The 27,683-nt window shown below is 43.1% G+C and overlaps 1 protein-coding gene across 7 annotated transcripts in view; it reads left to right on the forward strand.

Annotated features, from left to right (window-relative positions):
• INPP4B (inositol polyphosphate-4-phosphatase type II B) overlaps nucleotides 1-27,683 on the forward strand; it is a 672,916-nt gene that overhangs the window by 48,752 nt on the left and 596,481 nt on the right. For all 7 annotated transcript variants that reach the window (XM_060179039.1, XM_060179034.1, XM_060179038.1 and 4 more), the window contains exons 4-5: nucleotides 6,441-6,559; nucleotides 9,830-9,946. In XM_060179039.1, coding sequence (XP_060035022.1) covers nucleotides 6,441-6,559; nucleotides 9,830-9,946 — 236 coding nt within the window. The remainder of the gene's footprint in view (nucleotides 1-6,440; nucleotides 6,560-9,829; nucleotides 9,947-27,683) is intronic.

The raw sequence follows: 27,683 nt of genomic DNA on the forward strand, positions 1-27,683 counted from the left end.
AAACTATTGAGATTTGGCCAGTGAAGCTGCATTGAAAGGCAGCTGTCTTGACAGCTGTGTTCTCCTCCTAAAGTCTGATTGCTGGTACTGAGCTCTGAAAAGAGGATAGTCAAGGGGCATTTTATGTTTCCACATAGAATAATGGACAAACTGTAGAGACTGTAGATTCAGGACATTTGACATAGTTTAGAAATGATTGCTGGCAGGAGTCAGGTGGTAGCATGGCAGGTAAAGTGCACATGGTGCAGAGCACAAGGACTGGCATAAGGATCCTGGTTCGAGCCCCCAGCTCCCCACGTGCGGGGGGGGGTCGCTTCACAGGCAGTGAAGCAGGTCTGCAGGTGTCTATCTTTCTCTCCCCCTCCCTGTCTTCCCCTCCTCTCTCCATTTCTCTCTGTCCTATCCAACAACGACGACATCAATAAGAACAACAATAATAACTACAACAATAAACAAGGGCAACAAAAGGGAAAATAAATAAATGAATATTTTTAAAAATTTTTTAAAAGAAATGATAGCTGGACAAAGCAAACACTAATTTTATTTATGTTTATTTGTTTAATATTTATTTACTGGAAAGAGACAGCTAGAAATCTTGAGGGAAGAGGGGAATAGAAAGGGAGAGAGATAGAGAGACACCTGCAGCTTTGCTTCACCACTTGCAAAACTTTCCCCCTGCAGGTGGGGACCAGAGGTTCAAACCTGCATTCTTGCCATTGTACATGTGCACTCAACCAGGTGCACCACCACCCAGCCTTATATTTCATTTTATAAAATCATTATTTTAAATTTATTTTTATATTTATTTATTTTCCCTTTTCTTGCCCTTGTTGTTTTATTGCTGCACTTATTATTGTTGTTGTTATTGATGTCCTTGTTGTTGGATAGGACAGAGAGAAATGGAGAGAGGAGGGGAAGACAGAGAGGGGGAGAGAAAGATAGACACCTGTAGATCTGCTTCACCCCTTGTGAAACGACTCCCCTGCAGGTGGGGAACCGGGGGCTCGAACCAGGATCCTTACCCGGTCCTTGCGCTTCATGCCATGTGCATTTAACCCGCTGCGCTACCACCCAACTCCCGATAAAGTCATTATTTTGGGTCTGTCCTGAGCTCAGTAAGAACCGTGAAGATCTGGGACCTTGTTTTTTTGGACACTCAACTACTAGAAGAACTACAGAAGCAAAAGGTGACCAGTGGGGTCCTCTTAAGAATCCAAGTCATGGCTTTAAGCACCTAGACCAGAAGTCAGCAACTAATGGTCCTTAGGCTAACTCAAGTCACAGAGGTGTGACTTTTATAGCTTAAAAATATAATTCTGTAAAATTATATAAAATATAATTATAGTCAGGGTGACTGGGATGTCAAGCATTGGACAAATCCCAAGCTCAGGTCTCAAAGAGCCATCATTTCTTTGTCTTTTTAAAATTTTATTAGTGATTTGATATTGATTTACAAAATAACATGTCAAAAGGCATATAAATCTACTTCATTTCCCGCTACCTGGGTTCTGAATCTTCAGTCTCCCCACATCCAATCACCGCAGTTCCCCTAATGTTGTAGACATGAGCCAACCATCATCTCTACAACTATCTGTCTACACTTATATATAATTGCCCTCTTTTTCTTCCTGATCCAATCCTCTCTTCCCCTCCAAGTCACTCATAACACCATAGCTACCTCCATGTGTCCCTCTCCTTCTCCTTCTCTCTCTCCGGGTGCTGATGGAGCTGGAGTGCAGAGTCCTCTTATCTTCATCCTGTCACTTCTCCCCCCTGGGAGTCTGGATCAAGGTTGCTTATGGTGAGCAGAAGGTAGGAGTTCTGGCTTCTGTAGCTGCTTCTCTGCTGTCTGTGGGCATTAGCAGGTCGAGTCAGACTCCCAGCCTGTTTGTATCTTTCCCTAGTGTCGCAGAGGTGAGCTGTCATTTCTTTAGGCAAGGCATCTGAATCGAGTGCCCCACTTTTTGACACGGTATGGCTTGGTCAATTTGCTCAGTGCCTTGCCCTCCCTTGGGATGTTGAGACTTATTTTTCTTTTTGCTATCATGCTTCTGCTGAGGGCTCCTTTCTTGAGAAGTAAAAGCTTTCCGGCTTCTGTGCAGAGTTGAACTGGAGGAACTTGTGGGCATCTCACGCACAACCACAGGCAACAGAATGTTCACAATTACCACAGCAAAGTCAACAGGAAAGACAGTCATAGCTCTTTGTTTTGCGTTTTTTTTTTTTTCTAAAGGAAAAGTTCAAACTACAGTATTAAAAAAATTAATTATTTCTCGGGAGTCAGGTGGTAGCACAGTGGGTTAAGCGCAAGTGGCGCAAAGTGCAAGGACCAGCGTGAGGATCCTGGTTCAAGACCCCAGCTCCCCACCTGCAGGGGAGTCGCTTCACAATCAGTGAAGCAGGTCTGCAGGTGTCTATCTTTCTCTCCACCTCTCTGTCTTCCCCTCCTCTGTCCATTTCTCTCAGTCCTATCCAACAGCAACATCAATAACAATAATAACTACAACAATAAAACAAGGGTAACAAAAGGGAATAAATAAATATTTTTAAAAAATATTTCTCTAATATTATCCTCCCACTAGTTCTGTGGACACAAGTATAGTTGAATCCTAGTTTCTCTATATCTAAACTCTTCCAGGTTCTAGGATTACTTTACAGTAGCTCAGCTCAAAATAAAAACAGTAAAAAACACAGATAAAAATTCAAAACCCATTGATGGAGGGATGATTACACAGAAGCCTTTGCTTGTTACTATCCATTTGATTCAAGGATTATTTTAAATCTTTTTCCTTATTGTCTTTTTTATTTATTGTACAGAGAGGCAGAAATCAAGAGGAAAGGGGAGAGAGAGAGGGAGAAAGTCACCTGCAGACCTTCTTCACCACTCCATCTTCCTGCAGGTGGAGGCCTGGGGCTCAAACCTGGGTTCTTGCACACTGTAACATGTGCACTCAACCAGGTGCGCCACAACCCAGCCCCCAAGAATCTTGAACGATACAAGACAGAGGAAAAGCCTACAAGGGTCTTGCGTCTCTTAGTCTTATGAGTCAAGGAAGGCCTTTTCTGCAGGCACTCCTGGCACAGAGCTTCCTGTAGATCATGGACAGAGGGACGTAGGCCTGGAAGACTGAGATGACATTTTGAAACATTTCTAAATGCAGGCTCCTTTACTGGCTATTGACACTTTCCTCTGCAGGTTTGACTTCAGTGTAACAGAGTGAGTAATCCCTTCCTGAAGCCCTCTCATCGCTCATTATCCATCACTCCTGCAGAGGGGCAGTTTCAGCGTGTACATATCCGTGGTGTGTGTGGGTTTTACCTTAGGAAATGCTGTGACTCATGTGCTGGCTGGGTATTTACAAAGATGTCTTAGATCTTTTTGGCATTTTTTCCCCTATATACATTTTTTGAGAGACTGTGCCTGAGCCAATGAAAACCATTTTACAGAATAACAAAACCCCAAAATATTAATAAATATTACTGTTAATTATTGATTACAGTGATGCAAGTAAGCCTAATTTTTGCATAGAAAAAGCAGTTCATGCAAAGGGCCTAACTTCGGCCTTGACTCCACCCTAAATAATAACTAGATGGAAGAGGGAATGGGAGATGGGAGAGTTGGTGTCCATCACAGGGCTAGAACATAAAAGAATCTAGGAACAAAGTTCAGGGATGCTGCCTAAACTTGGAGTTTTTCCATGAGATCTTAGCTCATAAACAAGCACAGAGAACAGTAAATGCTCTGGGCTATTGGGGACATAAGAGATAGAAGCAGGTTGAGACATGACTTGTCTCTCTATATAGACGGAAAGAAATGCCAGTGGCCTTTGTTGCTGTTTTTCAGTCCAGCACATTTGACACAGGATTGGGGGCCTGCAGATTGGGCAGCACACAATGTTTAGTGACAATGTTCTGTTTTTACCAAGGGTGAACGTGGGTATTTCTAAGGTAGAATGGGGAGTAGCTTGTTCGTTTCTTGGAACTCACCACAGCCCACAGTTGAGCTTGATAAGCAGTCAGAAAGGAGGGACTTCTGTTGTAAAGCAAAGGAGTCAGGAGCTCTTAAACAGAGATGAGCCTCCAAGCCCAGAGTGGCCAAGTCCTAGTGTCTCAAGCAAAGTGACTTCAACATTAACACACACCCCGGGGCTGACACATATCAGTGTCACTACATGAAGAGAGGACAGAAAGCTGAGGAAGTGAGTGACAGAATGAAATATATTCATAAAACAAGTGCAGCAAATGATCAGAACAACCATGAAAGGGCACTGATGCCTAAGGCTAGCTTCCTCTCTCTCTCTCTCTCTCTCTCTCTCTCTCCATCCGGTGACACATTGCCATTAATGAAGTCTCACGTCGGTGTCTTCTAAAGACTATAAATCTTTGGGTTGGGTAATCCTTGTGACAGTGGGTCTTCCCAAACAGAGAACCTTTTGTTTAAGACAAAAGTCCACTGCACCAAGCAAAGAAGTGGAGCTAATGGGCTGTGGTGTAAGAAAGCTTCCAGAGAATTCCAGTAATGCAGTGGTGGGCACCTATTACTTCTAAGTCTCCAGTTTTTGCTATGTAAGATGGAACTAAAAATGCTGTTTATTGCACCCCTTTGAATACTAAAGAGATAAGTTGCACATTTACAGATTGTCTCAAAACCAGTAAGGGCTTAAGAGGAATGTAGCTATTCATTCCCACTTTCCCCAGTTCCCAGTCCTGTCTGTCTTACTTTTTTTTTTTTTTTGCCTCCAGGGTTATTACTGGGGCTCAGTGCTGGCACTATGAATCCACTGCTCCTGGAGGCCATTTTTTCCATTTTATTGGATAAGACTGAGAGAAATTGAAAGGAGGCGGGAGAGAGGGAGGGAGAGAGGGGAGGAGAGAGAGAGAGAGAGAGAAAGACAGACACCTGTAGATCTGCCTCATCACTTGTGAAGTGTCCTGGCTGTTTCTGGGGAATGGAGAGTGGGGAGTGGAACCTGGTTCCTTGTGTGGATCCTTGTGTTTGTTTAGTACTATGAGCACTTAACTGGGTGCACCACCCTCCCCCCTGTGCCTTCCTGAGCTCCCCTGTTTAGCTAGAAGCATGTGGTTTAAATGAGGACAGATTATAACAAAACATCATACAGAAGGAGAAGAATCCCAAAGTGTGGCAAGAAGTTAAGGAGTTGAGTAACTCTCCTGGCATGAATGAGTGAGGGGAACTCAGCAACCTGTTTCACTCCTGATTTTCACTTTCTCCCATTCTGTTTCCCTAAGTGCAGTGATCTGGAAGTGACTGAAAAGGTGATAATTACATATATAATGTTCTTTGCTTTCAATTTCAGTTTTGGAGCTCCAGTGGTGCAATTGGTTAGTGCACGGTACTTATACAATTTCAGTTTTAAGCCTTAGTGTCACTGCCTCAGTGTCCTGTCCCTTCTGTCAAGGGTCAGAAGCCCAGGGGGGCAGGGATAGTAGAAAGCTCAGCAGATGCCCACCAAGAAGTCTAGGACTCAGGGCTAAGCCACAGCTGCCCATCACAGCTCCTGCCTGCCCCAAACCACCACCTTCTGAGCCTAACTTGAATTTGCCTCTAGCAGGGTTCTTTAGATGCAGCTTGAAGACCCATGTAAAGGTGTCAGATTACTGCTTCAAAGGCAGGGAGGGGGAAGGCTCTTGAGCAAGTGTGAGATTTGAGGAAAAGGGATGCCTTCTGGATTTCTCTTCCCCCAGAGTGAGGCAGTGGTATGTGGGAGGGGGACACATTCCAGTAACTATGGCAGGGAGAGGAGCATCTGTAATGTGAGCCTAGTGTCTCCGGGAAAGGTTTTGAACATGTGTGCCCCCTGGCCAGGAATCACATTTCTCTCCCAGGCATGGCTGGAATCCTGGGCAGATTTAACCCCTCCACTGCCTGCTCTGCCCTTATTATTGTGCTCCTGTGTGAAGCCAGTCACTCTTCCAGGATTCTGCCCTGGGGCAGAAGCATAGCCAGCTGTATGCAGAGAAGTCCAGAATCCAGGGTTCCCTCCAGCTGAGAAACAAGTTCAGCCAGTGCCTCGGAGAGACCCTGTAAAGCTGTCCAGATACGCCCCCTTCCCACTTACTTACCCTAGGTGTGTAAATCACAGTGTGGATTACAGCGGGGCTTTAATGCCTGTATGAATGGCACCAGCTCTCCCCTGAGCAGAGTGTGCAAAGTCCCACACTGCAGCTGGGATGGCAGGGCGGCGGAGACTTGCCGGAGCTGCAAATGTGGTCAGTGGAAATGAACTCTCAGCAGAGCCCGGGAACACGTGACTTCCTATTTCTGTAAGGTACTTCCAAGGGACTTCCTCTGCAGGACGTTTCATTCAGCCCCTGGTGAAGTTGGTGTCCAGCTTCCAGCCTGAGGAAACTGACTATAGTTTGCCCTGAGAAAGGGGTCTGATAGTTTCTTTTCTTTTTCTTTTCTTTGCCGCTGCCAGCCTGCAAGGATCTCGGGGCTCCTGGTCGTGATCGGAAGCTGAACACCCTGGTTCAGATCTCAGTCATCCAGCCTGGGGAGCAGAGCCTGACAAGATACGGGAGCACGGAGGTTGTGGAGGTGAGCTCCCTCTCTCTCTCCCTCTCCTCCCTCCTCCCTCTTCTCTCTCTCACCCTCTCCCTGCCTCCCTGTCTTCCTCTCTCCTTTATCTAGATTTGAGCAAGCAGTTGAACTAAGCTCACAACTTGAGTCTGTGCTGTTACTGCCTCCTGCCCTTTAAGGACAGTAAACTGAGGTTAATAAGCCTGCACTGGTGACTCACCACAATAAACAAATGGGGGAGGTGTCTTTTTCATAAACAAATTGTGAGATAGAAAGAAAAATTCCCACCTGAATCCACAAATAGAGCATGAGGGAAGAAAGGAATGAGAGATATAAGGGAAATGTGGTAAATGTTTATACTTAGGGGAAAGTAAGTTATAAGCAGCTAGAGAAGATAGATCTGTATGTGGTTTATTTAATACTCATGGGGGGGGGCAGAGCACTGCTCAGTTGCGGCATAAAGTGATACCTGGCATCAAATCTGTGACCACTGGGATCTGACACAGGCGAGTCTCACCACAGATTCTTTACTGACAACCAAGTAGTAATTATCTGAATCTCCAGTGACAGGCTATGTTTGAATAATAAGCCTAAATAAGGCCGCAGACTGGCTATGCTAAAGCCAGTGATCTGGGATAGTACTCTATACTTGTCAACAAGTAAGATATCCTGCCTATGTAATTGAAAGAACATAGCATCAAAAAAAGCACATTCAGAGTGACTTAAGCTTTAAACATATAAATTCATAGGGAAAGTGGAGAAGTTTTAAGGCTGTCCAGTGATTTTTTTTTTCCCCTTCATAATCCCTTTCTCCCACCCTGTATCCTTCAGTCTATCTGTGTAAAGTTGAAAGTCTTTGGTGTCTGTACATGTTTCTTTCTCAAGTGAGAACTTTTTTTTTCCAAAGCAAAGTGTGATTCACCTGAGAAACTGTCATGTTTCCAGGCAAAAGGTGTAACTATTACTCATCAGATGAGAGATTTCCTCTTTACATTTATTGTTACTAATACAACCTTCTAAACGTGTCGGGAGGAAACGGGTTATTTTGCTGGATCAGATTCAAAAGAGGAAGTGTTTCCCTTTGATGATTTTATTCACTCATGTTTGTTTCCCAGCCTGAACGATGAAGAGCTATAGGCTTAAACGTGTGCATCTAAGGACAGCATCTTCTAAGTCAAGTTCTCCCACTCAGCTTGCTCTGTGGAGGCTTGTGAGTCAGGTCTTTTTAGAAGGAAGAGTTTCTCTGGAAGGACCCAAGTAGCCTGCCCCAGGCTGGTCCTGCTCAGAGCTCAGCAATGTCGGGAGGTAGTGGCTGGAATAAATGATTCAGACTGAACGTAACATATCTTGCTAAGTACCTAGATCTTGCTCTGAATCTGCCCTTTCAAAACTTCAAGGTCTAAAGGTGACATAACTTGTTATTAATACAATTTCTGAATTGACCAAAAAAAAAGTCTTATGTTCATATAAAGAAAGCCTAACTTTTTGTATTTACTGGCAACTGTAAAACATTGATTCCCCAATAAAGGGGAAAAATTAAAAAAAAGAAGAGGAAGAAGGAGAAGGAGAAGAAGGAGGAGGAGGAGGAGGAGGAGAAGTAGAAAAAGAAGAAGAAGAAGAAGGAGAAGGAGAAGGAGAAGGAGAAGGAGAAGGAGAAGGAGAAGAAGAAGAAGAAGAAGAAGAAGAAGAAGAAGAAGAAGAAGAAGGAGAAGAAAGCCTAACTTAATTTCTAAAACTATCCACTTAGGTGAACCAAAAATATTAAGTAGTGTTCCAACCTTTTTTTTTAAAAAAAAAAAGTATATTTATTTATTGATATAGGTAGCCAGAAATTGAGAGGAAGGAAGAGATAGAAAGGGTGTCCAACAGCAGATGAGTGGCTGAGCAAGTTGTGGTCTATATACACAATGGAATACTACTCAGCTATTAACAATGGTGACTTCACCGTTTTCAGCCCATCCTGGATGGAGCTTGAAGAAATCATGTTAAGTGAGATAAGTCAGAAACAGAAGGATGAATATGAAATGATCTCACTCATAGACAAAAGTTGAAAAACAGGATCAGAAGAGAAAACACTAAGCGGAACTTGGACTGGAATTGGTGTGTTACACTAAAATAAAAGAGTCTGGGGTGGGTTGGAGGGGAGTTCAGGTCCTGGAACAGGATGGCAGAGGATCTAGTGGAGGTTGTATTGTTGTGTGGAAAACTGAGAATTGTTATGCATGTACAAGCTATTGTATTTACTGTTGACTATAAGGCATTAATTCCCCCAATAAAGAATATTTTTAAAAAAGGAGTGATGCAGAGAGACACCTGCAGCCCTTGAACCCAGGTCCTTATGCATTGTAATACGTACACTCAACCAGGTGTGCCATCACCTGGCCTCATATGCCAACCTTCTGAAATGCCTGTCAACATTTAAAAGAAGCTAGTGATCTTTAAGGGAAAGCTTTGTGGATTGGAAAGGCGAAGCTATGCTACAGATGCCTCCCTGTCGCTCCCCTTCTCCGTCTCTCCCTTCTCTCTCAATTTTTGGCTTTCTCTATCCAATATATAAAAATAACAAAAGGAAAGAAAGAGAGAAAGAAAGAAAGAAAGAAAGAAAGAAAGAGAAGGAGAGAAAAAGAGACACCTACAGCACTGTCCCACCATTTGTGAAACTCCCCCTCACAGCAAGTAAGGACTAGGGGCTTGAACCTAGGTCCTTACATGTGGTTATGAGTATGTTCGGCTGGGTGCACCACTGCCCGGTGCCTCCTCCCCACCCCCCTTCGTTTTTCAATTGGTTGAAGAAAACCAGTAGACATTGTTGATCGTTTTAACACAGTGGAGACTTACAGAGCCAAACTTTCAATGAATGCAGTCACTGCAGAGAGGAAGTACATGGGCAGATCACCTAGAGGTTCTTGATGAGAAAAGAGTGTCTTTGTAATTTGTTCTGTCAGTATTTTAGATTATCTGCATACATTGCAGACCATAGCCCTTCCATATAGTCTAAATGGACTGACCAATAACCCTAAAGGCAATTCTGCATATAGTGAAAATAGATCATTTCAAGACTACTAGCAGCTTTTCCAGTGATGGCGGCACATTTACCAGCCACAGTGATGTGGGCTTTTCTGGGGCACTGAGCCATGTCATTGGCCACAAGCACCCTTTGGCAACTCAGAGCTCTCTGCTAACAGAATGATTTCCTAGAAAAACAAACAGTCCCAGACACACTTGGCCTCCTCATGTTGCTGCCCGCTGCCTTACTCAATCAAGGTTGTCGGTCCCTTGCTTTTCCAGGGAACAAGGGACCCACTGTTCCTGACAGGCGTCACCTTCCCGGCGGACTATCCTATCTATGAGGAGACCACCATCAAGCTGACTGTCTGTGATGTCAAGGACAAGATTCATGACACTGTAAGTAAGAGTGCTTGTTTCTGTTCTTGGGATAAGGAGTCATGCTGTTCCACACTGGGGACACCAGGATGCTGCTGGCATTTCTCAAGAGGGTATTCCTGCCTATGCTTGTCTTAGCTTAACAACTTGCTGGATTTATTTGTTTATTTAGTTCACATTGATTCCCTCAATGTCAAATTGACAATTTGGTTCAAAGCAAAGTTTTTCAGAGTAGAGTTTTTACTCTTATTTTTTTTTAACTCCAAAATCTTTTGATCTACTTGTTTGATCATTTGTTGTTGTTTTTCATTTGTTGCTGAAGGAATAATTTGGTGGGTAGAAAGCCAGTGGTGAAGATGAAATTATGTCTCAAAACTCCCTAGTAATTATACCAACATGGGGCTTTGATGCAGCACCATCCAGTAGTCCTTTATTCTTTGAGGCAAGGACTAGAGAGAATCCCCTGCTATTCATCCTGAAGACATTCTTGGCACCAGAGCAAAAGGAACAGGAAACCGGAAGTGCTAGGCAGAAGCTGCCTTGACTCCTTCACATGAAGCTCATGCAAACCCCTAATGACCTTGTTTGTACTAGGCTCTTGGGTTTTCCTATAGGATCTGACCTTTACTTGCCTTGAATCAGACCTGCTGAGATAATTCAGTACACAGCACTTTCTCTTGAGGTCCCTCTTAAAATGCTGGAGAGAAAGCTGTGGACTAGGCGTTGGGAAGGGAAGGAGGAGCTCTAAACGGAACCCCCCCCCCCACACACACACACACAAACACACACACTTTAGATTTCTCCACAGAGAGCGTGCTCATACTGTTGGTCTGTTGTCGAAACAGAATTACAATAGTCACTTCTTTCAAAATTCATTTTATTTATTTCTTATGAGATAACTTGATTTTTTTAATGTGTGAAATCAATTTATTTCAAAGGGAGAGAAGGCAGAGTCCCACTCCTGTGCATGTGGTTCTCAGGGTGATCCCAGAGTCCCTGACACGGCTGCCTTGTGCTCTCATCAGCTGAGTTATTTCCTCAGCCTGCAGCTCTGTGGTAGTCTTCACAGACAGTAGTGAATCTCAAGGCAAACTCAGAAGACAGATGAGTGGACCAGTAGGCTTCTAGCGGATTGCGCTCGACATTAAAGAGAGCTGACACAGTATGGAAATATACATATTTGGGGGCCAGGTGGTGGTGTACCTGATGCAAGGACCCAGGTTCAAACCCCTGGACCCCATCCACGGGGAAAGCTTCACAAGTGGTGAAGTAGAGCTGCAAATATGTCTTTATCTCTCTTCCTCTCTATTTCCCCTTTCCCTCTCAATCTCTACCCAGTAATAAGTAAAACAAATTAATTAAAAAAGAAATACACTAATTTTAAATGGGTAGAGGGGGGCCTTTTATTTTATTTATAGGTATTTTATTTATTTCACTTTAATGATAGGAGTGGGAAGAGAAAGTGGGAGAGAGAGTGGGGGGAGACGGAGAGAGAAAGAAGCACTGCTCAGTTCTGACTTACGGTGGAACTAGGATTCAAACTTGGGACTTGAGAGTCTCAAGGCAAGGAAGTTCTGTTTCTGTGTAACCACTGTCCTGTGTCCCCAGGCCCCTACATGGAAATATTTTCAGCTCAACCCTCTTCTAGGACTTTGTCCAAGATTATATATATTCATAGTGGGGTTATTTAAGAAAGAATAGTCTACATTGAAAACATTTCTCCTCACCTGAACCCCAGGAAAGTTCATGCCTTGAACACTACAAAAGCAACACCTAATTCAGTGTGTAGGTGTGTCCTGAAGTAGAAACAGTCCCGGTGCCCTGGTCAGCTTCCTGGCCCACCTACTAGCTCTGTTCTCTCAAGTGTTCCTTTACGTGGCTGCTCTTCTCTCCTTTAGAATCTGTATCTCATAGGGGTTGGTGTGCAGACTAAATAGGCGAGTGCCTGTGGAGTGTTTCAGGGTAACAGCAACAGATTAATTAAGAAGTGGGTTGGCTGCTGTTGTGGGTGTTGGCTGGGCTGCCCCATCAATAAGGAGACACTTAGGAAAGGGTACTTACCCACATGTGTTCCATGTGGCTGGGTTGTTATTTACTTTCTAGACTAGTCCTACATTAATGATGTCTTTTTTTGAAGAAGGTGTAAACTATTTCTAGAGGAAAAAAAATGGTGTTGAAGCGGGCAGCAAAACATAGTTGATTGTGCGATAGAGACCAGGATTTGTTTGTTTTTGTTTTCCTCATTTATAAAAAGTTCTGGTTTCTGTCATTGCACAAATCCTCCACATACAGACCTTTGACCAGAAAAGAGAAATAGAAAGTGGGGGGGAAGCTTATAATAGAAAGAAGGACGGGGGTTATAAAGTTGAGAAGGAGAACTGTTCCAATGACAGGTGGGAGGAGATGAACAGAGACCAAACATAGCAGAGAAGGAATCAGTAGAACAGAGAAGACAGAGCAGGGCACAGGCGGTGCACCAGGTAAAGCGCACATAGTACAGTGCACAAGGACCCAGGTTCAAGCCCCTGGTCCCACATGTAGGGGGAAAGCTTCATGGGTGGTGAAGTAGGGCTGCAGATGTCTCTCTGTCTGTCTCCCTATTTCCCCCTTCAATTTCTCTCTGTCCCTATCCATATATAAATGAAGATAATTTTTAAATATTTAAAAAAGAAAGAAAACATAGCAGAGGGAGCTTTGATGTTCTTCCACATGGGGTCAGATTTGACCCTTCCAACAGTCCCAAGTGAGGGTCAGGGCAGAGGGTGTGTAAGGGACAGAACCCTAGTACCACTCCCCAGGAAGTGAAAATACTGACTGTTAAGGACTCCTGAGTCCTTTGCAACAACTGTCAGAAAAGTTAAATCCCAAAGGTGTTAATCTCTTCCCCCTGCCTCAGAGGAAATGTGCCTGTATGTTAATGATCTGATGAGAAGTCATTATTTCCTCATTAATTATGCTTTTTGTTGGCTCTTATTGAAGAAAATAATTACTTAGGGTATTTCAAAACTTTCTTCCTTGATCTGAGATGTTAGCACATACAAGTATTGATTGAGATGGGATCCCTACCAGAAGATAAGACATATGTGATTCCAACATTCTCAAGAACTGCCTCCTGCTTTCACTTACCAAGTGCTGTTGATTATGGCATAACCTCTTCCTTTGAGTAACTGAGGATTAACTCCAGTGACAGTGTAAATAGACACACAGTTCATCAGGAGCTGGGCAGTATTGCAGCGGGTTAAGTGCACTTGGCACAAGGCACAAGGACCAGCGTAAGGACCCCAGTTCGAGCCCCCGGCTCCCCACCTGCAGGGGAGTCGCTTCACTGGTGGTGAAGCAGGTCTGCAGGTGTCTATTTTTCTCTCCCCCTCTCTGTCTTCCCCTCCTCTCTCCATTTCTGTCTGTCCTATCCAACAACAACAATAATATTAACAACAACGACAGACAACAAGGGCAACAAAAGGGAAAAGGTGGCCTCCAGGAGCAATGGATTCATGGTGCAGGCACCGAGCCCCAGTAATAACACTGGAGGCAAAAAAAAAAAAAAAAAAGAAACACAGTTCATTAATATGCTAACAGTCCTTGCAGACTTGGGGTTCTTTTTATTTTGTACCTGTTTTATTACTTACTTAGTTATCTTTGGGGTGAAGGAAATGCCGGAGGGACCAAGTGGATTTAGCGTACAGTTCATAATTATGAGATTATAATACATTTAAGGCTTAAGATGTGAGATCATGAGTATTTATGTTTTGGAAAATTAGAGGATGGTGTTCATGTATGTAAAAGTAATCTCATTGTTTGATCCCAGCAACCCCTTGATGGTGTGGCAGGCTCAAGACAAGGAGATCTAATTAATTGAGTCAGGTGACAAAGTTGCTTGTCTTTTCCTATTGAGCGTATCCTTACCTGAAGCTACCCAGTCAAACCAATTGGTTTCCTTGACATTTCATATTCATTTCTGTGCATACTGATATTACATGTTCTTTAAAAGAGAAGTGACAGCCTTTCAGCTGTGCCCTTGATGCAGTTGTTGCTACCTAGCGACTGCTGTCTGTGTCTGGCTGTAAGCAATCTGACCTGGGATTGAGTATTTTAGTCACTTGAGCAGAAATGCCATTGGTCATTATAATCAAAGTGAAGCGTCTAGCTTTTGGTTCAGAATGACTGTCCTGTCCTCCCACTACATGCCTCATCCTACCCTAGCTGGCCTCCCCTAGGGGCAGATGGCTAGATAATGCTTGACCTGTGGTGAGCTAAGGTTTACAAGGGGTGGATGGTGGGGTCATTATTTGAACAATTGTCTGTCCATTTGATCACCATGAGAAAAATGGCCCATCTTCACCATGTGTTTTGGTGGGGATTTTGAAGGTCAAAATTGAAGCCCATGGCTAGGATATGAGAGACCAAGTTCTAACAGTGAGTTTGAGGTCTTCTGAATCTATAATGCTGTGTGCTCTTCTTAAAATCTCCCGGAAAATTGGGAGTCTGGTGGCAGCGTACAATGTTAACAGCAGGAGTCACCATGGGCAAGGATATAAGTTCAAGTCCCCACCCCCCACCTGCGGGTGGATGCTTGAGGATCAGTGAAGCTGTCTGCAGGTGTCTTTCATTCTCTCCTTCTCTCTCTCTCCCACACTCCTCTCAATTTCTCTCTGTCCTATCCAGTGAAAAAAAAGTAGGGAAAAAAATGAGCCCTAGCAATAACCTTGATGGCAGAAAAAGAAAAAAATAGTAAAAAAAAAATTCAGCATAATTTGTAATGTGCAATCTTAGGAAATCAAGATGTGACTTGGGGCCTATCTCTGTACCAGTGAACACTGATGGAGAAAATATTTATAAAGACCAAGGACAACCCCAAAGTGAAACTTTGGGTCTCTTTCCACTTTCTCCCATGCAGCCGATACTTTGGAAGGTGTGCCCAGCTGAGGACAGAGCCGACCTGAGCAGGCTGTGCACACGATGAGAATGTGAATCTCTGGCACATTTGATGGGGCTGCACCTTGGCCTCACTCCTTGCCCTCTTCCGGTAGATGGACATTTGCTGTATCTTCTGTGGGTTAGATATAGACATATAGTTTCTAGGCCAGATCCTCCTGTCTAGGAGACAGTGAAGGATTTCTTCATGGAGGCTGTATTTCCCAAGACGTTGCCTACTATCAGTTGTGAACAATTATATCTATTGGTATTTGTAGCTTTCAGAAAAAAATGGCACTTTGTCAACATGGGCTTTACATTTATAGCGTGTCCTGTGTCACATGGCAGAGACGATTGTATAATTCAAGTATGAATCTCTTGATGAAAGAGTTCAGTCTGTATGTTTTTTGTGTTTATCGTGGGACTGTAGCTTTGCACATGTGCAACTTTATCTCTGTCATTCAGATAGAGAAATACAGATGGGAGTTGGGAAGGCGACTGCACAGCCCTGAACATTCCTCCATGGCCACGACACCTCTCGTGTGGTGCCAAGGCTTGAAGCTGGGTCACAAGCATGGCAGTGTAGGCCTCCTATCTGGTGAACTATCTCTCCAGCCCCTGATGTTCTGTGCAAAAGAGAACCCTTTCCTGTCTTGAACCAGTGACTTGGCTTAGAGTTCTACATGGATTTCTTGTGAGTTTAAGTTGCTCTTAACATTCTTCACTTTGAAGCTTAAAAAAAAACAAAACTGAGAAGAAATGTCAGTATCCCAATATAAGTGAAAGCCAAATGTTTTCAGCACTTAGGCATGTAATACTAACTGCAAATGTCTGAATGTGTTTTCTTCTGCAGTGGTCAACTTTATTCATGAAGAAATAGTTGTTATCAGATGTGGAGTGAGTTTATATCTCAAACTCTGCTGTGTTTTATAGCCCTGCTCTGCATTTTCTCTTTTGTATACAACAGTCTTCCCCACCTGTTTCTTCACTCAACCTTTGCCTTATAGAATTGGCATATTGTGTGGTAGGAGGGAGAGATGTTGATTTCTTTGAAAAGTGGCACAGAGATCTAAAACTCTCTCTGCCTTCCATAAAAAGCCTCACTTCCTCTTCACCTGTTCATAGATGTTTCACATTTGCAAAGAACATGCTGTATTTGATGGAGGTCTAACTTGCATACGATTGAATGCACAGGTCTGATGCCTTCACTGAGTCTTAAAAGTAGCATCTGCCCCAGCACATGGAAGACAGGGAACATTTCCATCATTCTAGAAAATTCTCTAGGATCATTTTTCCAGTCCTTTTGCACCCCATAGACCCAGGGTAACCTCTTTCCCGCGACGATCAGAGTGCAGTAGTTGCTTTGTTGGTAGAAATCCATGCGGGTGAAGGAGGTCATGTGTCCTCTTACATCTTATGTTCTCTACAAGACAACCTTGTATTCTCAGTGTTCATCCTGGCTGCTGAGAGACTTAGTGGTTCATTCCATATTTTAAACACAAATTATTTTAATAGGAGAGAGAGGGGAGAGCCCTGAATGCAATTCCTGGAGTCAAACTCAGGGTGTCAAACATGCGGGGCATCTGCACCCTACCTCTGCGCCGCCTCCGTTCTTTGAGCTGCTGAAGGAGTTCTGCGGCAGTGATATACCAAGGTTCCTTCCTTTGCTCATTTATTTCCATTGGCGGAAGGCATCAGAGTACCACGTAGCCCTGGCCGACTGTGGTGCTGGTGATTGAATCTGTGGCAGGTGGGTTCTCAGGTAGACAAGTCCACCGCTTCCCTATATCCCTATCTATTGTTATTCATCTGCAAACTGATGGACTTGCTTCCAGCTTTTGACAATAAGAAATCAAGTATTTTTTTCTTTTTAATATTTATTTTATTTATTCCCTTTTGTTGCCCTTCTTGTTTTATTGTTGTAGTTATTATTGTTGTCATTGTTGTTGGATAGGACAGAGAGAAATGGAGAGAGGAGGGGAAGACAGAGAGGGGAGAGAAAGAGACACCTGCAGACCTGCTTCACCGCCTGTAAAGTGACTCCCCTGCAGGTGGGGAGCCGGGTGCTTGAACCAGGATCCTTATGCTGGTCCTTGTTCTTTGCTCCACCTGCGCTTAACCCACTGCGCTACAGCCCGACTCCCAAGTAATCAAGTCTTTGTGAACATTTAGTGCAGGAACTTGTGTGGCTATTTATTTGTTCTGGGGAGAGGGTCATGCTCAGGGTGGTAACTGATAGGTCATAGGGCAGATACCTGCTAAGACTTTTTAGAAACTACTCTTCCAGGGCTGGGGTGGTGGCACACCTGATTGAGTGCACATGTTACAGTGTGCAAGGACCCAGGTTTGAACCCCCAGTCCACACCTACAGGAGGAAATCTTCATGAGTAGTGAAGCAGTATTGCAGGTGTCTCTCTGTCTCTCTCCTCTATCACTCTCTTCCATTTCAAATCCTGACTGTCTCTATCAAATAAATAAATTTTTTTTTTTCTAAAAAGGAAACTAGTCTTCCAAGTTATTATATACTTAATACTAGTATAAAACTCTAGGCAGTGGGCAGTAATGTACTGGGTTAATAGCACATGGCATGAAGCACAAGGACCGGCGCAAGGATCCCAGTTCAAGCCCCTGGCTCCCTACCTGCAGGGGGAATTCATTCACAAGCAGTGAAGCAGGTCTGCACATGTCTATCTTTCTCTCCCCATCTCTGTCTTCTCATTCCTCTATGGATTTCTCTCTGTCTAATCTAACAGTAACAATATAATAATGACAACACCAACAAAATGGAGGGGAGTCAGATGATAGTGCAGCAGGTTAAGCACACGTGGCATAAAGCGCAAAGACCGGCGTAAGGATCCGGTTCGAGCCCCCGGCTCCCCACCTGCAGGGGAGTCGCTTCATAAGAGGTGAAGCAGGTCTGCAGGTGTCTGTCTTTCTCTCCCCCTCTCTGTCTTCCCCTCCTCCCTCTCCATTTCTCTGTCCTAAAAAAAAGGAAGAAAGAAAGGAAGAAAGAAAAAAAGAAAGCAAGAAAGAAAGAAAGAGAGAAAAAAAAAAAGAAAGAAAGAAAATGGAAAAATGGCCCCCAGGAGCAGTGGATTTGTAGTGCAGGCACTGAGCCCCACCAATAACCCTGGAGATAATAATAATAATAGTAATAATAATAAATAAAACTCTAGCTAATCCACCACTAACACTGCCAGTCTTTTCCTTGTAATGTTTTAGTGGATACGTAGGAGTAGCTAATTGTAGCTTTAATTTGCATTTTCCTGATGGCTAATTATCTTGAGTACTTTTTCCTGTGCTTATTGTTACTCATTTATCTTCTTCCTTTATTAATGAAGGGCTTGTTCAAGTCTTTGACCTACCTTCCTGTTTAAAAAAAGTAGGTTTCCTTGTTGTTTATTATAAGAATTACCAATGTATTGTGAGCACAAGTGTATTAATTTTTTTAAATGCATTACAGTCTTTTTGTTTGTTTTTGGTTTGCCTCATGATTTCTTTAATGATGGATTTTTCTGACTGGATATTTGAAATTCTGAGTAAGATTAGTTTGTCAATTTCCTCTCATTTGTATTTATTTCTAGAGGAAGCTCTCATTACTAGGGCTTCAATTCCCCGGCATGACTTTTTTTTTTTATTTAAGAAAGGATTAATTAATAAAACCATAGGGTAGGAGGGGTACAACTCCACACAATTCCCACCACCCAATCTCCATAACCCACCCCCTGATAGCTTTCCCATTCTCTATCTCTCTGGGAGCATGGACCCAGGGTCATTGAGGGTTGCAGAAGGTAGAAGGTCTGGCTTCTGTAATTGCTTCCCCGCTGAACATGGGCGTTGACTGGTCGGTCCATACTCCCAGTCTGCCTCTCTCTTTCCCTAGTAGGGTGTGTCTCTGGGGAAGCGGAGCTCCAGGACACATTGGTGGGGTCTTCAATCCAGCATCCTGGTGGCATCTGGAACCTGGTGATTGAAAAGAGAGTTAACATACGAAGCCAAACAAATTGTTGAGCAATCATGGACCCAAAGCTTGGAATAGTGGAGAGGAAGTGTTAGGGAGGTACTCACTGCAAACTCTAGTGTACTTCTGCTTTCAGGTATATATTTTGCAGTAGTTTATGGATACGTATGAACATAAGCTCTCTCTCACAGAAACTGGTGTATATCTAGGTTATGGGACTTTGTTAGAAAGTGAACCACCTGAGATGAAATTAGAGTGTACTATAAAAGGAAAGGTCTTACCCGAGTAATGAAGCTGAAGGGTTGTCATTCCACATGCAAAATGTAGACATATAAATCAGTAATTAATTAATATGAGAGGGGGAAAATCAATTGTATGTCTCAAAGTTTTTCAAAACACGAACTGAATCTTTTTAATATATAGGCTGTGTATTTGATATGCAGACTCTCTCAAAAGCCTCGACCAAGTAGATTAGAAGCATACAATAGCACAGCTATATACAAGATACTGGATACTGTACAGCAAACCATAACAAAAGGACTTTTCAAAGTTAACCCAATTACCAAATAATGTGATGATCACATTAACTATCGGTTGTCTTTTTGAACCCTAAGACAGCAGGAACCTCACATCTCCACTATAGAGCCCCTACTTCCCCCAGTCCTGGAACCCTTGGATAGGGCCCACTTTCCCATATGCGTCTCCCAATCCATATCAAATAATATTGCATCCGCCAATCACAACCTAACCAACGCAACAATTGCCACCTCAACATGCTTCAGCTCAGACTGTGTCCAGAGACTTCACGTGTGGAATGACAACCCGGCATGACTTTTTCAAGTAGAAAGAGCAAGCAAAAAGAGAGTGGAAAGAAACTGGAGTTTGGAAGCCTCCTTACATGCGGTGCGGACTGGGCTCAAACCTGGGCTGTGTGCCTTGCAAAGCAGGCGCACTGTGACCCTGGCAAGTTCTGCACTAATCCCTGAGTCATTCTTTATCCGAAAGGTCTCCAGTCTTACAGAACATCTCCACTGTTTCTCTTTAGAACGCACCATAGACCCAACCTTTATGCATATGTCTAAAATCCGTCTCAAGGTAGCTTTTGTGGTAGGAATGAGGTAGGGATCAAAGTTACTTCCTTCTATCTAATTATCCCAGTAGTACAGTCTCAGAAGGCCTGTTTCACCACTGAACATAGTTGTTGGATTGAAACAGGCAAAATAAGCATGACGGCCTATTGCAGGGTTTCTCTGGCCCAAAGATCTCTGGCTTCATGGCAATAACGTGGTTGTTGCAATTTGATAGGAAATCCTGAAATCCGATACTTTGGCTCCTATTTTTCCCCAAGTCCATCCTTATTAGTGAGGTTTTTGGCTTATTTGTTTGCTTTGGATTTTGGATCCATCATCTTTTTTATATAAGATCTAGAACAACTTCTTAATTTGAAAAATAAGTTGTTTCTTAAGGCTTTTGGCTAGGATTGTGTTCAACTTCTTTTTTTAAAAAAAATTTATTATCTTTATTTATTGAATAGAGACAGCCAGAAATCAAGAGAGAAGTGGGTGATAGGAAGAGAAACAGAAAGACACCTGCTTCATCACTTGCAAAGCTTTCCCTCCTCAGGTGGGGCCTGGGGGGGGCTTGAACCCAGGTCCTTGTACATTATAACATAGGCACTCAAGCAGGTGCACCACCACCAGGCCCTGTGTTCAACTTAGTTTGGAGTGAATGAGTCTGTTGATATGAGAAGTCACCACTTAAACTCAACCCATACAATACTTTGTGAAATTAAAAAAGAAAACTGTCCAGACTCTAAACCAGAGAGCATTAGACTCCTGTGGCTAAGGACCAAGACGTCCCCCTGCTTCCTATAAGTAAAGATAGGACAGGACTTGCTGCATGTATGGCCGTCAGTCTGTGTGTGTGTGTGGGGGGGTATCTTATTCTATTTTATTCTATTTTATTTTATTTTATTTTTGCCTCCAAATTTATCACTGGGGCTCAGTGCAGGCACTACAAATCCACTGCTCCTGGAGGCCATTTTTTTTTTCCTTTTTCCTTCTTTTTTTTTTTTCATAGGATAAGAACAGAGAGAAATTGATAATGGAGGGGAAGATAGAGGGGGGAGATAAAGATAGACACCTGCAGACCTCCTTCACCACCTTTGAGGTACCCCCCCTCACCCCCGCAGGTGGGTAGCTAGAGGCTTGAACTGGGATCCTTGCATAGATCCTTGTTCTTTGTACTATATGCGCTTAACCCGGTGGGCCACCACCTGACCCCTATAGGGGAGTCTTCACATCTCAAACTTTGACTTCTCACCAGGACACAAATCCCCAGACCATTGGCAGGGGAAGAATCAGAAGGGGAACATGATTTTACAGCCAGAACTGGAGCATAGGGAAACCCTGTGAGATGTTCAACATGGGCAGAAAGGTAACTGATAAGAATAGGACAACTGAGGACTGAACTTTGAAAATACATGAAATAGGCATTAATCTTAACAAGAAGATAAAAACTCCAGTGACTTTACTGGCATCGTCATTTACAGATAGTGAATTTGCTCCAGGTCATCCTTGTTGGGCAAGATTTGCCATGAAAATGAACACAAGTGTTGTTAGGTTTAATATTTAATTGCAAAAATCTTGTTGGGTGTGTGATTTCTGCCTAAGAATATTGGCCTAATAAGATACACTATCACCAGTCCAATGATAATCTTGCATTGCACAATAAAGGATTTGTAGTCTAATTTTTATCAGAGTCTTTTTACCCCCTAGAAGACTTTCATTCCAAGCCCAGCTGGTTTCTCTGGGAGGTCCCTTTCTCTTCCTGCTGCTCACTCAGGGAAAGCTCCAGCTCTGTTTATTTCTTCCTCTAAGAAGCCTCTACCCCGTGGATTGGATTGGATTTTGTTTCAAGCTCCACACTTATCTTTCCAAGGGGCTTAACAAATGTTATGGCTTTATAATGTATCTGATCCTATCTTTGTTGTACAGTGATGGTGACAGGCCCTTGCATCTTATGCAGAAGCAGATGTGTCACATTTTTTTTTAGTTTTTATTTTATATTTATTTATTTATAAAGTGGAAGTAGTGACAATAGATAACAATTTTTTATTTGAAGTATTTTTAAATGTTTTATTTATAAACAGGAAACATTGACAAAACCATAGGATAAGAGGGGTACATCTCCACACAGTTCCCACCACCAGATCTCCATATCCCATCCCCTCCCCTGATAGCTTTCCTATTCTTTATCCCCCTGGAAGTATGGACCCAAGGTCATAGTGGGATGCAGAAGGTGGAAGGTTTGGCTTCTATAATTGCTTCCCTGCTGAACATGGGTGTTGGCAGGTCGATTCATACTCCCAGCCTGCCTCTCTCTTTCCCTAGTGGGGTGGGGTTCTGGGGAATCAGAGCTCCAGGACACATTGGTGAGGTCATCTGTCCAGGGAAGTCTGGTTGGCATCCTGCTAGCATCTGGAACCTGCTGGTTGAAAAGAGAGTTAACATACAAAGCCAAACAAGTAGTTGACTAATCATGAACCTAAAGGCTGGAATAGTGCAGATGAAGAGTTGGGGGGTGGTCTCCATTTTGTAGATAGCTAGTAGGTATATTTTAGTTATTTTCCAAAGGGCCTGTGGCTATACTAGTTTTGTTTTTTGGTTTTTTTTTTCTCTGAGCCTGAAATCTGATATGCAAGTGGATCCAAGTTATTGTCTGGGGAGATGATGGCATGGCTAGAAAAGGGACAGAAAGCTGGATCAGAGAAGAGAGTAGCTCCATAATATGGGAAAAGGGTATAAATATTGTTGACTGTAAACCCCATCAATTGATTTGGTTAGGGCCCATAGTCAGCTTTGTGGACATAGCAGAGTAGCTCTTGAGTATGAAGCCACCACTCCCTTATGTCATGGAGAACAGGCACTGCCACTTCAGTATTCTCACCCTGTCTGTCTGTAAATGTGTGAGGTAGAGAAATACAGTTTAATCCAGAAATACAGTTTAAATAGAGTTTTTTCTCTAAAAAGAAAAGCAGTGCCTGACACTAACTATTCAGATCACCAGCAGATCATCTAGTATTCCATCTCCTCACTTATGACACATTTTTTTGTAGTCAACTGTGCAATGGTTAGAGTGGGGTGTTTAAATGCCCTGCTATGTCTCCCCTCCTTTCTGTAATCTACGGCTTTGTCTATTTGATGCTTTATTGTTTGGGGCATAAAGGGTATTGAGTGTTCGGTCTGTGATCACTGTGTCCATTGAGCACGATATGGTGTCTGTCTCTTTCTTTTTAAATTTCACTTCTATTTTGTCTGATTGAAGTGTGGACATCTCTGCCTACTTCAGAATAGGCTAACAGCAGCCTATAGTTGTCTTCCACCTTTTTATTTTGAGACTATGACTATTCTGGGAACTCAAGCAGGTGTCCTATTTTTACCTCCAGAGTTCTAAGATTAAAACTATTTTAAGTTGAAAACAAGTAATTCTTGAGGTCATTGTACCAGTCTCCACTATAACTCCATTTCTCTCATTTTTTAAATGTATGTTGTTAATTGAAGTGTAGTATCTTTCCTTTCATAGAAGACTTTTTGATATTTTTGCAGGACCAGTTGTTTGTCTGAAAAGCTCTCCATCACTATGTCAAATCCAAATGGACAAGACATAAAATGAACAAGATATATGAAAAAATGGTTTAGCTGTATTTTCCTGGGCACACAAAATTAAAATGACATCTCAATTACCAGTTGTTATTTATGACCTAGTGAGAAAGGATTTCACAGAGCGTTGCCGGCAGACATATAGGAAATGTCTTTCTCCATTGCTGATTTAATACAGACTCTTAACACTTTCAGAGAATGATCTGCAAGCACTTATTATAATAAAAAAGAAAGCACCCACTTTCCTAAAACCAGAATATGCCTGCGTACTGCCCTCAGAGAAATAAAACAAAATACTTAAATCTACAGAGGATGATTATGAATTCTGATCATGATAGAGACAAGTTAGAGAGAAAAGTTATTGGTGGGCACATATATAAATGATTCCGGAGAACCCAAATGAGGACAGCTAGGAACGCTTCCAGGGAAGGATGTGTAGGAGGCAGGAGGATAGTTCAGCTAGTAGAGCACAGGAGGTGCATGCCAGGTGCTGCTACTGCTGTTTCTTCTTCCCCTTCCCCTTCCTCCTCCTCTTTTTCTTCTTTTTCTTCCTCCTCCCCCTCCTATTACCCTTCCTCCCCTTCTGGCTCCCCTTCTTCCCGCTCCCCTTTACCCCCCCCCCCCCCGCCGCTCCTTTTTCCTCCAGGGTTATCACTGGTGCTTAATGCTGACTCTATGAATCCATTGCTCCTGGCAGCCATTTTCCTCTCATTTTATTAGATAGGGCAGAGAGAAATTGAGAAAGGAGGGGAGATAGAGAGGGAGAGAGAAAGATAGCCCTACTTAGCTGCTTGTGAAGCACCCTCCCCACAGGTGGGGAGTGGTGGTGGGGGGACTTGAACCCGGATCCTTGCTCAGGTCCTTGCACTTAGTACAATGTGCACTTAACCAAGTGCAGCATGGCCTGGCTCCCTGAGGCTTGTAGACTGGTTACCAGTGCCTTACATACTGGGTGCTGTTCTGACTTCTAATTCTCTGTTTCTGTCTTGGGTGAAATTCTGTTTCATGTAAATAAAATGGATACGTTTTTATAAAAGAAGAAAGTTGTAATTAATCAGAGCTCTGAATGTAGCCTTGGAATTAGCTGGTGTATAATTGAAACAGCAAGATGCTAGAAAGAGTGTACAGTGCAATTCCTTTGGGGGAAAGCGAGACTTTTTTTATGTGATATACATTGTGTTTATAGTTAATATACAACTGGATATGATTATCATGCCTCTGTTGACAAATTTAGAAGGATGAAAGTAGTGAGACAGGAGCAGTCAGTGAAGAGAGGAGAAAGGAAGAATGGGAGAAAAAGGGAAAAGCACAGCTTAAAGAACAATGCAGGTTTTTAGGAACTTGCATAGCAGTGCAACTTTTTACTATGAATTTTGTTTTCACAAAATACAATAGGGACTTTGGAGCTAGGTCAGCAGTAGACCACAGGGCTTTCACACCTGAGGCCCCAGGTTCAGTCCCCAGCGCTGTATATAGCAGAGCTGTATCATCCTTTGTTCTCAATCTCTCAAAAAATAAAGTTTTGAAGGGATTGTAGAGCCAGCTTAAGACTGGGGCACAGACCAGGCGTGTCTGAGGCCGCTAGGGCCCACATTCAATGCCCAGCGCCACCATATGCCAGAGCAGAGTGGAATTCTGGGTTATCTCTCATGAGAATAATTAATTACTTAAATAATCAATTAAATAAAGGTCAGGTAGTGGCACACCTTGTTGAGTGTGCCTGTTACCATTTGTGAGGGATCTGGGTTCAAGTCCCTAGTCTCCACCTTTTGGGGAAAAGTCCCACAAACAGCAAAGCAGTGCTGCAGGCGTCTCTGTCTGTCCCACTATCTCTCCTCTCTTCCTCTCGTTTCCTCTTGTCTCTGTCTTCTTCTTCTAGCGTTTGCCCTTCTTCCGTAGCCAGTCAACAGCGTCAGGTTGAGCCTGATGTCAAGTTTCGAGACCTCCTTTGAATCTGGAGAGGTGGCAGTCGTTGACTATGTGGGTCATAGTCTGTCTGGAGCCGCAGGGGCAGTTCGGGTCGTCTCTGGCTCCCCAGCGATGGAACATACTCGAAGAGCAGGACCAACAGGTTGAAAGCTGTCAGGAGCTGCTTATTGCTGGCTTTGAAAGTGACTGGGATCCATGTGGATTCAGTTGGCTAGGAAGGATCGTCAGTTTCCCCAATGAATGGGTACTCACGGGATGCACCACGAGAAGGTCAATCCAATGCATCCCAATTGTCTCTATCTAATGCAATAAACAAGTCTTTTAAAAATAAAAACTTGAAACATTCTTCAAAGTGGAAATAAACTAAAGTGAATGTAGCTTTAAAAAGATGAGTGTAAATTGTTCTATGAGGAATCTCACCTTTGCATTCTGAGGACTCAATACAGGAAGACTGTCAAAGTGCCTGGTGGCAGGAAGCAGCTGGGGTCAGGTGACATACTAGACAATGCTGTTGTGTATGAACAGGGGATTCACTTTCTGGGGAGAATACAGGAGCCTGCTGTCAGAGAACATCTGCAAGGAGTAGAGACAGCAGCTAGGACCCACAAGACCAAACTAGCTTGTGAGAAAGTGTCCATTTCCTTTTATTGTTGGGAAATGCAAATCAAAATCCATCTGCCCCATCCCCTCCCCCTGGAAGAATGGTTAGTCTCCAAAAGACAAAAACCATTTGTTGGAGAGAATGTGGAGAGAAGGGAGCCCTTGTGTACTACTGTCTGTTGGTATATAAACTGGTGTAACCACCAAAGAAAGTAGCAAGGAGATTACTCAAATTAAAAACAGAAATCCCCCCCCCCCACCTTGGAGTATGAGTATACAAACACTTATTTGAAGAGTTCTATGCATGTCGTGTTCATCTCAGCATTTTTCACAAAAACCAAGAGTTGGAAGCAACTGAAGTCTCCATTAATGGATGATTGGTTTAAAGAAAATTTGGTTGGTCAAGAGTTCGAAGCAACTTAAGTCTCCATTAATGGATGATTGGTTTAAAGAAAATTTGGTTGGTCTATACATACACACAACTCAACTAGATAGGTAGATAGATAGATAGATAGATAGATAGATAGATAGATAGATAGATAGACAGACAGGAAGGCAGAGTCTTCCCATTTGAAGCAACATGGATAGACCTAGAAGATATTTTTTTAGTCAAATTAGACAAAGAAAGGTAAACAACACATATTTTCATTCATATTTATATTAAAAATCATAAAATAAACCCTTAGACTATGAAAGCAAAATAGTTGTTACTGGAGGGAGACAAAGAAGGGAATTGAGTGACCGGGTTAGCTGACTGGTGAAGGAAAGGTAGATCTTTGGTGGCAAACTTAATGTAGTATTTACAAGTGTTGTTCTAATGCTAAACACTTGAAACCTGTTTAATGTTATGAGACAGTACTGGCTCAAACTGAAAGAGAAATAGAAAGTTGGGGGGGAGGGGATAAGGACCACCAAAATCCAGTCATTGCAAAAATGGAAGAAAATGACAATGCTTTGCAGTCTTTGCCTGGATAGCTCAGGCAATGAACAGCCCTGGTAGGAACTCTCTGTTCTGCACCGGAAGTGGGAGCCATATCTTCTTGTGCTGTGATAGGAAACTGGGTAAAGAATTCTTGCTTCCTGGAAGACATGAAAACATTGATCTCTGTATCTGCCCCACCGCTCTTCAAATGACCTGATAACTGACACCAAAGATTGGGGGAGGAGGGTGTCTCACTTGAATACTAAACTGAGTTTAGTCCTTCTTCAGGTGACTTTCCTAAAGCCTAGGGTGTTTGTCTTCCTCAATGTTTTCAAGTTTCCCCCCACAGTTGTTACCATTTGTCCCCTGACATAGGCTTCTGACACCTGTCTGACTGGCCTGTCTGGTCCATATGGCAGCTGGGGTTACAGGTGGAAAGTCAGTGAGTCCTCCATCTGGGGAGGAAGAGGAGGAGGGAGGGCAGGAGCTGCAAGAGGCCAAGTGGCCCAGGACATGTGTCTGCCTTGGTTTCCCTTTTATGGTTGGTTTTATCAATATTGAAATGTGAGATGTTGCCAGAACATTCCTTCTGATTAGAAAGGAGAAAAAACTAGTGGTTTTAAAAGGCAGCCTGCTTCACTAGGAATAGCTTTTAATTACCCTCTGTTTATATGTGTGGCACAGCAGGGAAAAAAGGGAAATTCTAAGAAACATAGTCTTTTTCTGGGAGTTCTCTGAATGGGAAGATAATTACAGCTATGTTCAGGCTGG

Source organism: Erinaceus europaeus, chromosome 19, assembly GCF_950295315.1.
Source record: "Erinaceus europaeus chromosome 19, mEriEur2.1, whole genome shotgun sequence".
NCBI classification, from domain to species: domain Eukaryota; kingdom Metazoa; phylum Chordata; class Mammalia; order Eulipotyphla; family Erinaceidae; genus Erinaceus; species Erinaceus europaeus.